General features: G+C 41.0%; 2 protein-coding genes across 10 annotated transcripts in view; both read right to left on the reverse strand.

Annotated features, from left to right (window-relative positions):
• LOC143902061 (B9 domain-containing protein 2-like) overlaps window positions 1-11678 on the reverse strand; it is a 150681-nt gene that overhangs the window by 50933 nt on the left and 88070 nt on the right. The gene's annotated exons all lie outside the window — the stretch shown is intronic.
• On the reverse strand, window positions 1412-2746 carry LOC143902095 (uncharacterized). Its single transcript, XM_077414804.1, has one exon. It carries the CDS (start codon window positions 2744-2746, stop codon window positions 1412-1414), a length of 1335 nt encoding a protein of 444 aa, XP_077270930.1.

Genomic DNA, 11678 nt, shown 5'->3' on the forward strand with positions numbered 1-11678 from the left:
AAGAACTTTCCTCTCTCTCTTTCCCAATCTGAACCTGCTTTCCCTTCCATCTCTCTTTCCTTCAACTCTTCCCAGGCAGACCTCGCCAGTTCACTTCCTCCACCTTCCTCTAACTTTTTCTCAAATCTCCATGCCCTCATTCCTGCTCTCCTTCTTAATTTCTCCCTTTGCAACTCCTCCCTCACTAGATACCACGGTGTTCTCACGTCCGCTCCCAATACCCATCTAATGTACCTTTCTTCCATTCTTTCTATTCCTTCCCTTTCTCTCCATCCCCATATTTCCGCTCCATAACTCAACACCGTCCACACCAGTCTATCGAACAGCCACAGTCTTTTTCCCCAGTCTTTCCCGAATCTCCTCTTCCCTATCCCCCAGACTTTTCCCATCACTGCGGCCGCCTTTTTTATCCTTTCCCTTATTTGTGCTTCCTGCCCTCCATTTCTTTGAAACACGTATCCCAAATACCGAAATTCCCTCACCTCTTCCAACTCTTTTCCTTCCCATCTCCACTTTCTCTTACTGTCCCTCCCTCCTCCTTTCCTAAACCTCATTATTTTTGTTTTCCCCACGTTCAATTCCAATCTCTTCCTGCCCAGGTATCCCTCTAGTCTTTCTATCAGACTCCTCATTTGGTCCTCATCCTCTGCAATTAGCACTATATCATCCGCGTAGGCCAGAGTATACACCCTCTTGCCTCCTAGCATTATCCCTCCCCATTTAACTCTATCCATTTCCTCTTCCAGGTCTGCTAGCAACACATTGAACAGAATCGGGCTCAAAGGGCATCCCTGCCTTACTCCCCTCCCCGTCCAGAATACTTCTCCCAATTTGTTTCCTCCTCTTACCCTACTCTTCGTCTCTCTTAACATCTCTTCCGTCCTTCTCACCAGTCCTTCCCTTATTCCCCTTTCTCTCATAGCTTTTATTAGTATTCCTCTATCCACCGAATCGAACGCCGCCTTAAGGTCCACAAAACATGCTATCAGTTTTCCCCCTTTCTTTTCTAACCTTCTGTTCACCATGTAGTTCAACACGTAAATGTTGTCTATCGTTCCCATTCCCCTTCTAAAACCTGTCTGGTTGTGTGGTACCATTCTCTTTCCCTCTATCTCCTCCCTTATCCTCTCCGCCAGAATAGCCGTGTACACCTTATACAAAGAGGGCATTATTGTCACCCCTCTATATTCCTCTGCCCTCTTTCCTTCCCCTTTCTTTACGATTGGCGCAATTATACCTTCCTTCCAAATTTCCGGCTATCCTCCCCCCTTCCATATCTTATTGATAAATTTCCATGCCCAAACCTCCAACCCCTTCCCCCCTCGCTTCCAGGCCTCTCCTGGAATCTCATCCTTTCCCATTGCCTTTCCGTCCTTTAGCTTCTTTATAACTCTCCTCATTTCCTCTAGACTTATCTCCTCTTCCTCCTCTCCTTCCTTTTCTTCCCTCTTCCTTCCCCAAGATTTATATTAGGAGGGATTTTGAGATGACCGATTTCGACTGCTGCTATGGGCAGGTTCTCGGTTATTCGTTCAATAATCAAAAATTGACGCTTAGTTTTATATGCAGTATGCTTAGATTGTATAACAGCACCCGCTGATGCGTGGAGCTCTATAGCTGGACCTATGCCTTTGACTGAAAAACTCTGCTTATGCGTACTTAACTTCAAACGCTCGCAAAGCTCACGCGTTATAAAGTTGAACTGAGAATCCGAGTCTAAAAGTACTCTACATTCGACTCGTGCGCCGCTCCTATCGTGAATCCAAACCCTTGCGGTTGACAATATGACTCGGTAAGGAGAGAAATGCTCTGGAATGCTTGTCGACGTTAAAGCGACGCCCTTGCTAGTGTCTGAATTGCTGCTACTATTCGATTGATTGTTTGCTTCTACTGATTGATCGTTAGGGTGTAACAACGTGTTATGTTTACCCTCGCACTTTCTGCAATGAGTCGACATACAATTCGCCGCGACATGATTGCTTCGCAAGCAATTACGGCAAAGTTTAAGCTCGTTTACTACGCTTTGTCTTTTCGGTACACCTAAATCGCGGAACTTGTGGCATGAATAAATGAAATGCGATTTTTCTTTACAATACGCACATTTGCGAGACGCTTGTTTCTCATCGCTTGTATTCGTGAAAGAATTTGATTGTGTTGCTTTATTCGGTTGGAACGACGCTCGCCCTTCCGATCGCGCTGCTGATTGTGTTTTATTCGCCTCTGGCTTTATATTCTCCGGTTCGAGAATGAGGCATCGATCCTCGAGGAAATCTGTCAAAGTGCCGACTGTGAGATTTTCCCGTTCTTTTGCATGCGCACGCCATTCGCGTCGCGTCATGCTGTCTAACTTTGAGGTTAAAAGATGAATTACTACTGCGTCCCAGGTATTAGCCCCGAGCTGCTCAATAGCACGAATATGTCGCAACATACTGTCTAATGTTTTTCGTAACTGCCCCCCAGATTCCTTCTGTATCACGGGAATGTCGAGTAGTAACTGTAAGTGACGACTTGCGATCGCGGTTTTGTCCTCGAACCTCTTTTTCAAGAGCGTCAAGGCAATTTCGTAATTCGCTGCGTAAGACTCGAGTGCTTGAATGACCTCCGCGGCACGCCCTTTCAATGACGACCGCAGATAATACATGCGTTGAATATTTGATAGGTTAACGTTTGTTTCGATTAGCCCCTGAAAACTGTCGCGAAATTGGAGCCATTGCTCAGGATTCCCGTCAAATACCGGAAGACTCATTGTCGGCAATTTGACCGTGAGATCCTGCGTGTGGCCGGCACCTCCGTTGAGGTGGGCATTGTTGTGCTGCTGATTACCCGCGTGATTGATTTGTTGATGCTGTGCTCGCTCAAGATTGACAAGAGCTCGTGCTCAACCGATTAAAGAACAATACCGTTCGTCTATGATATACCGTTCTTCATCCGCGTCGTCCAAATCCTCGATTTTATTCTGAGTGTCGTTAAAATTAGGCCATAAGCTTTGTATAAATTCGATTCTTGCTTCAAGAGTCTCGATCGGATTGCCCGACGCGCGAAAGCCCTCAAGAAATGTCTCGGAACCCGTAAGACGGGACTTAAACGTACCTCGCGCACGCCTGAGAGAGGTTAGCTCGTTTGCCATCGTGAAGCTACGCTAACTTGACACGATCTTTAGTAACGGAACGGACTTACAGGTTATGCTTAGATTGCTATACTCTATACGCTTAGCGCACGCTCGGATGCTGCTGTGATCCTCGTTGCCAAGTCGTAGAGCTGCCTGTGGAACGATGGTGCTCGACTCGTAGTAACAGCACGGCTGACCCTCGTCGATCTTAACCTTGATCCTCGCAGAATACCGGTGGGCTCGCGTCGCCGCCAGTGTTGTATCACGTGGCTACGTGATGGTGAGATCGCCGCAGTGCAAGCGTCCTGTGCTGCTTGCAAGCGCGCGAATCCGCTTCCTCAGGCTTGGCCTTGCGCACGAGTGAGTATCCGTTGGCGCCCTTCTTTGCTGGGCCCGCCACACGAGAAAGAGATAGAGAGTGAGAGAGAGAGAGACAGCCTGACTATCCTCTCGTGCTTGCCGTTGTTTCAGGCGTCAATGTTTGATGCAGTCGATCGGCTATCACAATAACCGAGACTCACGATGCTTTCAGTACTTGCCCTCTCGACTATCTCTGTTGGATAATTTCGACAGCGTTGCTGGCAAATACTTGTGTGCGTTTTCCACTGCCGGTTCGACGCACGTTACAATGCTATGCCGCATCCGGCCGATTGTACCGGAATCCGACTCGAAGGATCACTTGTACGCACCCGAGTTGTGATGGGTGCGGGAATTACGTAACAATTTTATGCTTGATATGCTTTATTTAGTTATACTTGCACAAAATATAAATTTCTTATGACGAGCGCGAACAAACGTGTCTTCTCTTCGCCCGCCATCTTACTTCACTCTACTCTGCGACATCTCTACGCGCAGCCACCTACTAACACTTTATTTATCATGTGTATACTTTTCTATTATTTAACTACTTTCGTATATAGAGTAAAGAAAGATATCCTTGACTGAAGCAAGAGCGAAATACTTGAAGGTTTCATTAGAAGAGAAAAGATTAAAAAGACTAGAAACTGCCAATTACAGAGACACAAAGTTATAAATATTAAAAGAAATAAAAGAAACGTTTGAAAAACAGAAACAGTAATGTGTGTACATGAGGAGGAAGTGTAAACGTACCTGCAAAATCCATTAAAAGCTTACGAGTATTATTAAAAGTATTAAAATGTTACACACTCACACACTTTTAAATATTTAAACGTTTTAAGAAGTTTATTTACACTATAATTTTAAAGTAATTTTTTACTATTCATTTTCTCAGAAAAAATACGATTTTTTTGTTTCTATCGTTATTTTTTAATTTAGTAAGTTCAAGTTGAAGTGTACTTACACACTGTAATGTTGTACCAAATACTATAGTAAAGATTATTATGTTCCATATATAAAAACTCATATGAGTTTATATACATATAGTTTAATAAAAGTATTGTGTTCATTATAAATATAAGTTTTATGATAAGATCCCTCGTATATCTTTATAGTATTATGTTAAACAAAAAATATATAAATGTATATTTACAAAATTATTAAAAGTACTAATGTGTTTATTATTTTTATAATTCTATTTTATGTTTATAGTTATAATATATGATTTATAAAGTATATTATAATTATATGTGAATAAAGACAGTTGTGTGTAATATTAAAGTTAAATAGCGCGCGCGAAGCGCGCGTCTGTGATGTCTAGTGTTATTAAAAACTGCAGTATTTCTTATGCTTGAACAACTGGATTTACTGTTATCATTTACCATCACATATATCATTTTGTACCTACAAATCTCAATTATTCCTTTTTTTAAAATCATAATTATCAATTATTTCCATCATTCTGTTTCTTTTAAAATTCCCTTCTTTAAAGGAATTTTAAAAAAGGAATCTCCGAAAAGCGGAAAACCGCCATTGTTGAAAGACGGTGGTTCGCCACTGTACATGACCATAATGTCACGACTCTTCAGACATGAAGATACCACGGGAATAAAGATTGTAAAATTAGGAGTCTTATTTTCAATAGTGAGATTGTTATGTGATTGCATGTTATAAGCAAGGAATTTGATCCTATTTCTGATAGTAAACAAAATTTGTATTTAATTTAAATAGGCTTCTTAAGTCTATGTGTTGAAGAAGAGAACTTTCTGCAACAGACAAGATGAAATATTGCTATGCCATTCTCTTACAAAAGTCACCAAGTTATAAAAAATCACACAATTTTTGGTTCTAAAACCGACTATATCTCGAAAACTAAAAGTCTGCTCATCCTGGAATTATTTTAAAGGGAAAGAATCCTACTTTTTTGAGATTTTTTAGAAGAAAATCGAAGATGTCTAAAATTGAGAAAAAATGATTTTTTATTTTTACCTTCAAAAATCTTAAGTAAATTTTGATTTAAAAAAAAAACTGATTTTATAGCATTAAAAAGCATAAAAAAACCTTTCAGAATTACACCTTATTTTTTAAACTCGGAATTTACTGAAATTTTTCGGTATCGACGGCCCAAATGATAAAAATTCAAGCCTCTGTAAGTAGACAACCTATTAGATGGGGGTAAACAAATTTGAGCAATGATTTTAGTTCTAATAGGACTACAATTTGTGCGAATTTTAGCATAAATAAAAACCGCGCATTATTTCCCGATTTGTTATCCCGGGAAAATTTTGTCAATTACTCGCAAACCGCAAATGAAACGGGACCTACGCGGCAAAAGGTTCCCAAGGAATCGTATTTCATTATGTTATCAAGAGACACGGTAGTGTCTCGCGCCAAGTACGCGCGGAGCGAGACCGACCGTGACTCTTTTACGCGACGCGACGAGTTGCGAGTACCCGAGATTTTGAGTCTCAATAAATAACTGAACGGATCGAGTTTAGACTAATCTCAATCGATAGCTTAGGGCTGAATTATATGACAAAAGTGTTTCTATTTTTTCTCTACATACCCTACGAGCGAAGATTTCAACGCTAGTACAGTGTACAGGAGTAACGTTTGCAGTAGTATATTTACGCAAACGTTACTCCTGTACACTAATAAAAAATTTTTGTTAGAATGTCAGATCTACGTATGCTCGTGCCTATTAGGTCTTAGTTACTATCGATATAATTTAGTAACGCTGGAGCAGATGTATAATCTGTATAATGTATAATCTACTACTCTATGTTCTTTTTCCTTCCTTTTTTCGGTAGCTTCCGCGTGTGCACGTTAGTTTTGTTTAAGCCACTTAATTTTATATATGTAACGCGGACAGTGCCAAATAAATACTAATCGTCAAGTACTCTGCACTATTATCGTTTACGCCTTTTAACCAACCATTTTTAACAGGTGCCAGACTAGAGTCAAGCTTAACAGGGTCTTCTTTCTCCGCTAATTTTTCCAAGCCCGTTCCCTTGGCAGTGGTTTCGCTAGATAGTAGATAGGGACAGTGGGAATCTCGTTAATCCATTCATGCGCGTCACTAATTAGATGACGAGGCATTTGGCTACTGTTAAGAGAGTCATAGTTACGACCGCACCGGGGGGTCTGGGGGGCGGTTAGCTTCCCCAGGATCCTCCCCGTGGTCGGAGTGTGACTAACGTTATCAGTACTTCCTTGCACAGCAGTAACGGAACACGCCACCGCGGATTTGCCCATTACAGAGATACATACCCGAAGATTACGCACTCCCGGTATAGGCGCCACCTCTGGCCACTGGCAGACACGGTTTCCCGTAACGCACTTATGACTCGCTATTGTACCTGAGCTGTTCCCCAGGTAGCAGGGTTTAGTCCTGCAGCGAGCGTAATCTACTCGGATTAGATCAGCTCAAACTGACAGGACCGGGGTGCCAAGGCACCCCCTCAACAGATAATGCGCAACATGAGCTTCAAGGCGCAGACCCCCACTAGGCCCTCCTTGCCGCTCACTCGGCTATGCGAATCACCGCCCCTACGAGTCCGATACCATCTGGTAGGGCACCGGTAGCCTCTCGGCGGGGCTCCCTACCCCCGCAGTACTCGTGTCGAGCGATCATAGCTCACGTTTTGACGAGTCGCCGCCGCTGGTGCTTATGCCGCCAGCTTCCACGTATCGCACAAGTCACCCCGTGCTATTAACGTGTCGCTCATCGGTTGCCCAAAGATCCGGGATTCGGCAGCGGTCGACACGCCTTAAGAATATACGGCACGTGGTAGACCATATACCCCGCTCGTGTTGGGCACCTCCCACGCACGAGCGGCACGAGCACGCCGCGCTCGCCTCGCGAAACGCTACCCTGTTCAGTACTACTGGCTGCATCCGTTACCCAGCTGATACCTGGGATTGGGCAGCAGCCCAGTAGTTTTATGGGTAAAAGGCACAGGGTGCACCGTTTACCCGCGCTTGCTTGAATTTCTTCACGTTGACATTCAGAGCACTGGGCAGAAATCACAGGTTATGAGCCCAGAAGCGTTTCATTGACTGCGCGTGTTAATCGAAAGAAAACGGCTTCTCAAAAATGGCGTCCGCGAGTGGTTTCTCGAACATCGAAAAATTAACGGAGAGTAATTACGAACTGTGGAAAGTACAAATAAAAAGTGTACTCGTCTATAACGATTTATGGCAGTACGTTAACGGCACAGAGGTTAAGCCGCAAGAAAATGCACATGACTGGATAAAAAAAGACTCGAAGGCTTTAGCGCTAATTTATAGCGCTAATATATAAATTAATCTGAGCATTTCACACAGTCAGCTGAATTACGTAAAGAAGTCTGAGACCGCAAAAGGAGCTGAGATTGTCTCAAAAAAATCTTCGAATCCAAAGGCTCAGTAAGAAAGACCACATTGTATAAGCAGTTGCTGAGGATAGAAAAGAAGCCGAACGTGACGATAACGCAACATGTGAATGATTTCACGACCAAGGCAGGGCAGCTGGAAGAGGCAGGATTTGAAATTCCAGACGAATTATTATTCATAATGCTGCTAAATTCTCTACCGAAATCGCGTGTGAATCCGAAAGATGGCAACGCAAAAGTAAATACACAAAAATTCGACGGAAAATGTTATAACTGTGATAAATTTGGACACCGTAGTCATGATTGCCGTGTAAAGCTAAAGCAAAATAAATGAAACAATACGGACAATGCTCTAATCGCGATCGCGTGTAATGCAGAACTCACTACGAAATCGGGAGTGTGGTGCCTCGACAGCGGTGCGACCAGGCACATGTGTAATAACAAACAGAAATTCGAAACTATTAACAGAGACAACCGATCAAAAGTGTATACAGCAGGAGAACATTTCGTTAAGTCGGTCGGATTAGGTAATGTAAACTTACATTTAAGAGCAAATCGACGCTTGTACAGTGTACAGGAGTAACGTTTGCAGTATAAATTTCAGATTTATTGACCATCCAGGAGCTGAAATTCGTAATTTATCGCATATCCCCCTAGGGTTCGCAATCTACTACCAATATTATCTTTCTCTTCTCACTTTAACCTTTGGACCAACGGCTAAACGTCTCTTTCCGAAAGACGGAGCCCAGTTTTCTCCGCACAAGAGCCTATCCTGCACGGAGGGGCGCAGCTATCGGAAAAACATTCCATGCCATGCTTCGTGGCTCTAGTGGACTCGAACCTGGTTCCTCAAATTACGAGTCTGGCGCTCTACCACTAGACCACACTGCCGCCCTACCAGGAGCTAAGATATTAAATTCCAAAAAATGCGTCGTTTTACATGGGGTTATATAGAGAAAGCGTTGGCGGTGATGATTGATCCCAATTTTCTTTAATATCTAGTAAAAATAAACGCTCAAAAAACGTGTCTACGCGTACAGTAAATTAATGCGAACATTTAGAACAAAAAAAAACACGTATTCACCACCTAATAACAAATATATTACGAGTTAAAGGGATCCTGCAGCCGTATGATTTACCGACATTATCGTTTTTCGATGAATCTTTTAATTGGTTTTATAGAATTGCAAAAATCTTTTACAGAATTAAAGTCCACACAAAAATTTAGGTAACAAACGCAATTTTATATCAAAAACACCAAAAAATTAAAAATATTACTTATTTGGGCACATACGCAGCTGCCACCTGACGACAATATTTGCTTAAAACAAAAATTCTGCAGTTTATACATACATAATGTTTATCATCTGCCCTTGGAAAAACATGTAGGAATAATACCGTGCAAGTAGAAGTAAGATTCAATGCGTTCAAAAAAAGATCCATCGAAAAATTATTTTAGTAATGCCAATACGGATGCAGAATGACAAGAAGAGCACCAACAGTAGTTGCCGGATCTTGCGAAAGATGGCGAGCAATCGAAAAAAAGATAGATGTCATTTTGTTAGACAAAGACAGATATAGGGAAAACAAAATTAGAAAGGTTGACATTATCGACATCGAGGAAGTTCGCCATTCACTGCAGGATTCCCTTAAAGCGATTGAAACTAGACTGAAACAACAGTTGATAGTTTGCGAGTAGGTAGATGTGGCAACGCAGAGTCGGCAATGTATATTTGCAGCGTCGGCAATGTATAATGTATGTAACCCTAACCTTACCTAGAATAACAGAAAATTCACGGGCATGTTTACGTTCAGCAACTGCCGCTACGTGGCTCAACACAGAGGCGAGCACTGCTACCAACCTCACAAAGTGCAACGTAGCCAAGTTTCAATCGTATCAAACATAATCGACGGAAAGTTATTAAAAAATCGACAGCTTATATAATTGTCAAGGGAGCTACCAGTAATAATCATTATTTCATTCTACCAATAGCAAAACATATATTCATGGTATTTTTATATTGAAATAATTAGCAATACTAATACCACAAGTTTTCAAGTTGGCATTGGCGAAAAAGTGTTTCGTTTTTAGCTAATTGAAATATAAAGATCCATAATATGATACTTTTACTATACGTTTTATGCAATAGCAGCGTATGGAGAATAAAATGATACCTGATACAGATTTTTTAATAACTTAATAAAAAACTTTTTTCTAAACCGTTAATTGACTCAACTGGACCGCTTCAACCTCCTTGGTGAGCGCATTTTGAACACACAATTAATGTAGTTTTGAAGCCAATGCAATTGTACGCGCATTAAAAGCACGTTATACGCTCATTGGCGCTCCTTGGGTGTAGTAGAAGCGCGCAGTCGGCGGCGAGAAGAGACGTCCCATTCCCAAATATTGTGAATTTCGCAAAATGGTAGAAAATTTTTTTACTCGGTTTAACTCACTCTAAGAGGCGCAGTGTGGTCTAGTGGGAAAGCGCCAGACTCATAACCCCGAGGTACCGGGTTCGAGTCCACCTGAACACGGGAATTTTTTCCACCAGTATATTTTAGACTGCGCCCCGCCGCACGAGTGGGGCTCGTGCGCAGAAACGGTGCCATCATAAGCAATTAATTAAGACCCCCAAAAGCTTAGGACTAAAGTACCTAAAGACACTAGGATTTTGGAAAAGTGCTAGAGTGACAGACCTGATAAACCTGGTACTAGGCTAAGGGCTGGCCCCAAAACACCTAGCAAAGAAAGAGCGGGAGGTACAAAGGATCTTAGGATCTAGGTGCCATTGGGGGCTCAAGTAGAACCCCCCGCTTACTACTACTACTACTACTAACTCACTCTATTTGCATACACTGTTGGAAAATGTTTGTAGTTTTGTTAAAAAAGGTAAAGGTTCTTGTTAAAATTTTTGTGTAAAATAATCAACACATACATGTAACTTTTAACATATGCCTGCTATGTTAATTAAACTTTACAAATATAAAATGTAAAATTATTAAAATAATTTAAAATAAAAAGTGTACAAATTAGAAACTTGCACATTGTTTCCTCATCATTACAGATCGCTATCGTTGCTCCTATTTTATTTCGCTCACAAAGTTTCTTTTATGAGAAAGCTTGTATTTTATTTGATGCATAATTATTAGTATTCATTAGTTTGGCTTTTTCATAGAGGAAGCTTTATGAGCAAAATAAAATAGGAACAATGGTAGCGATAATGATGAAGAAGCAATGTGTAAGTTTCTAATTTGCACACTTTTTTTCATTTTAAATTTAACCTTTTTTATAAATTGAAAAAGGGTCACCTTAGTAGCACAAATGAGGTTTTATAATTAACGCAATGTCAAATCGATATTGACTTTGGGACTTCTAAAAAAGAACCGCTTTACCGATCATCGCCAAATTCAATCCTAACCTTCCTTACATGATACTCTATTGATTTAAAAAAAAAATGCATCCCAATATTTAAAAAATTACGGAAGTTAAAGCATAAACGGACATTTCTACAAAAATTCTAATATGAAAAAAGAACCTCTTTACCGATTATCGCCAAATTCAATACCAACCTTCCTTGAATAATACTCTATTGATTAAAAAAAAAAAAACAATCCAATATCTCAATATTTGCGGAAGTTAAAGCAACCACGGACATCAAATCCGCACATACACACACACATACACACACATACGGACATTTTTTTAACGCAATTTTTTGACGTTTTAGAACACTCTAAACATATTGGCATCAAAAATTTTAAAAACAATTTTTTCTTCGGTTTTTTTCGACCTCTATTTCATATATAATTCTTTTAAATTTGGTTGATTAGACCCA

The sequence above is a fragment of the Temnothorax americanus genome, unplaced genomic scaffold (genome assembly GCF_048541705.1).
Source record: "Temnothorax americanus isolate GAGA-0224 unplaced genomic scaffold, ASM4854170v1 Scaffold38, whole genome shotgun sequence".
In the NCBI taxonomy this organism is placed as follows: domain Eukaryota; kingdom Metazoa; phylum Arthropoda; class Insecta; order Hymenoptera; family Formicidae; genus Temnothorax; species Temnothorax americanus.

Excerpts from the sequence above, each read along its gene's own strand:
- LOC143902095 (XM_077414804.1), bottom strand. The coding sequence starts at position 2,746 with ATGAGTCTTCCGGTATTTGACGGGAATCCTGAGCAATGGCTCCAATTT.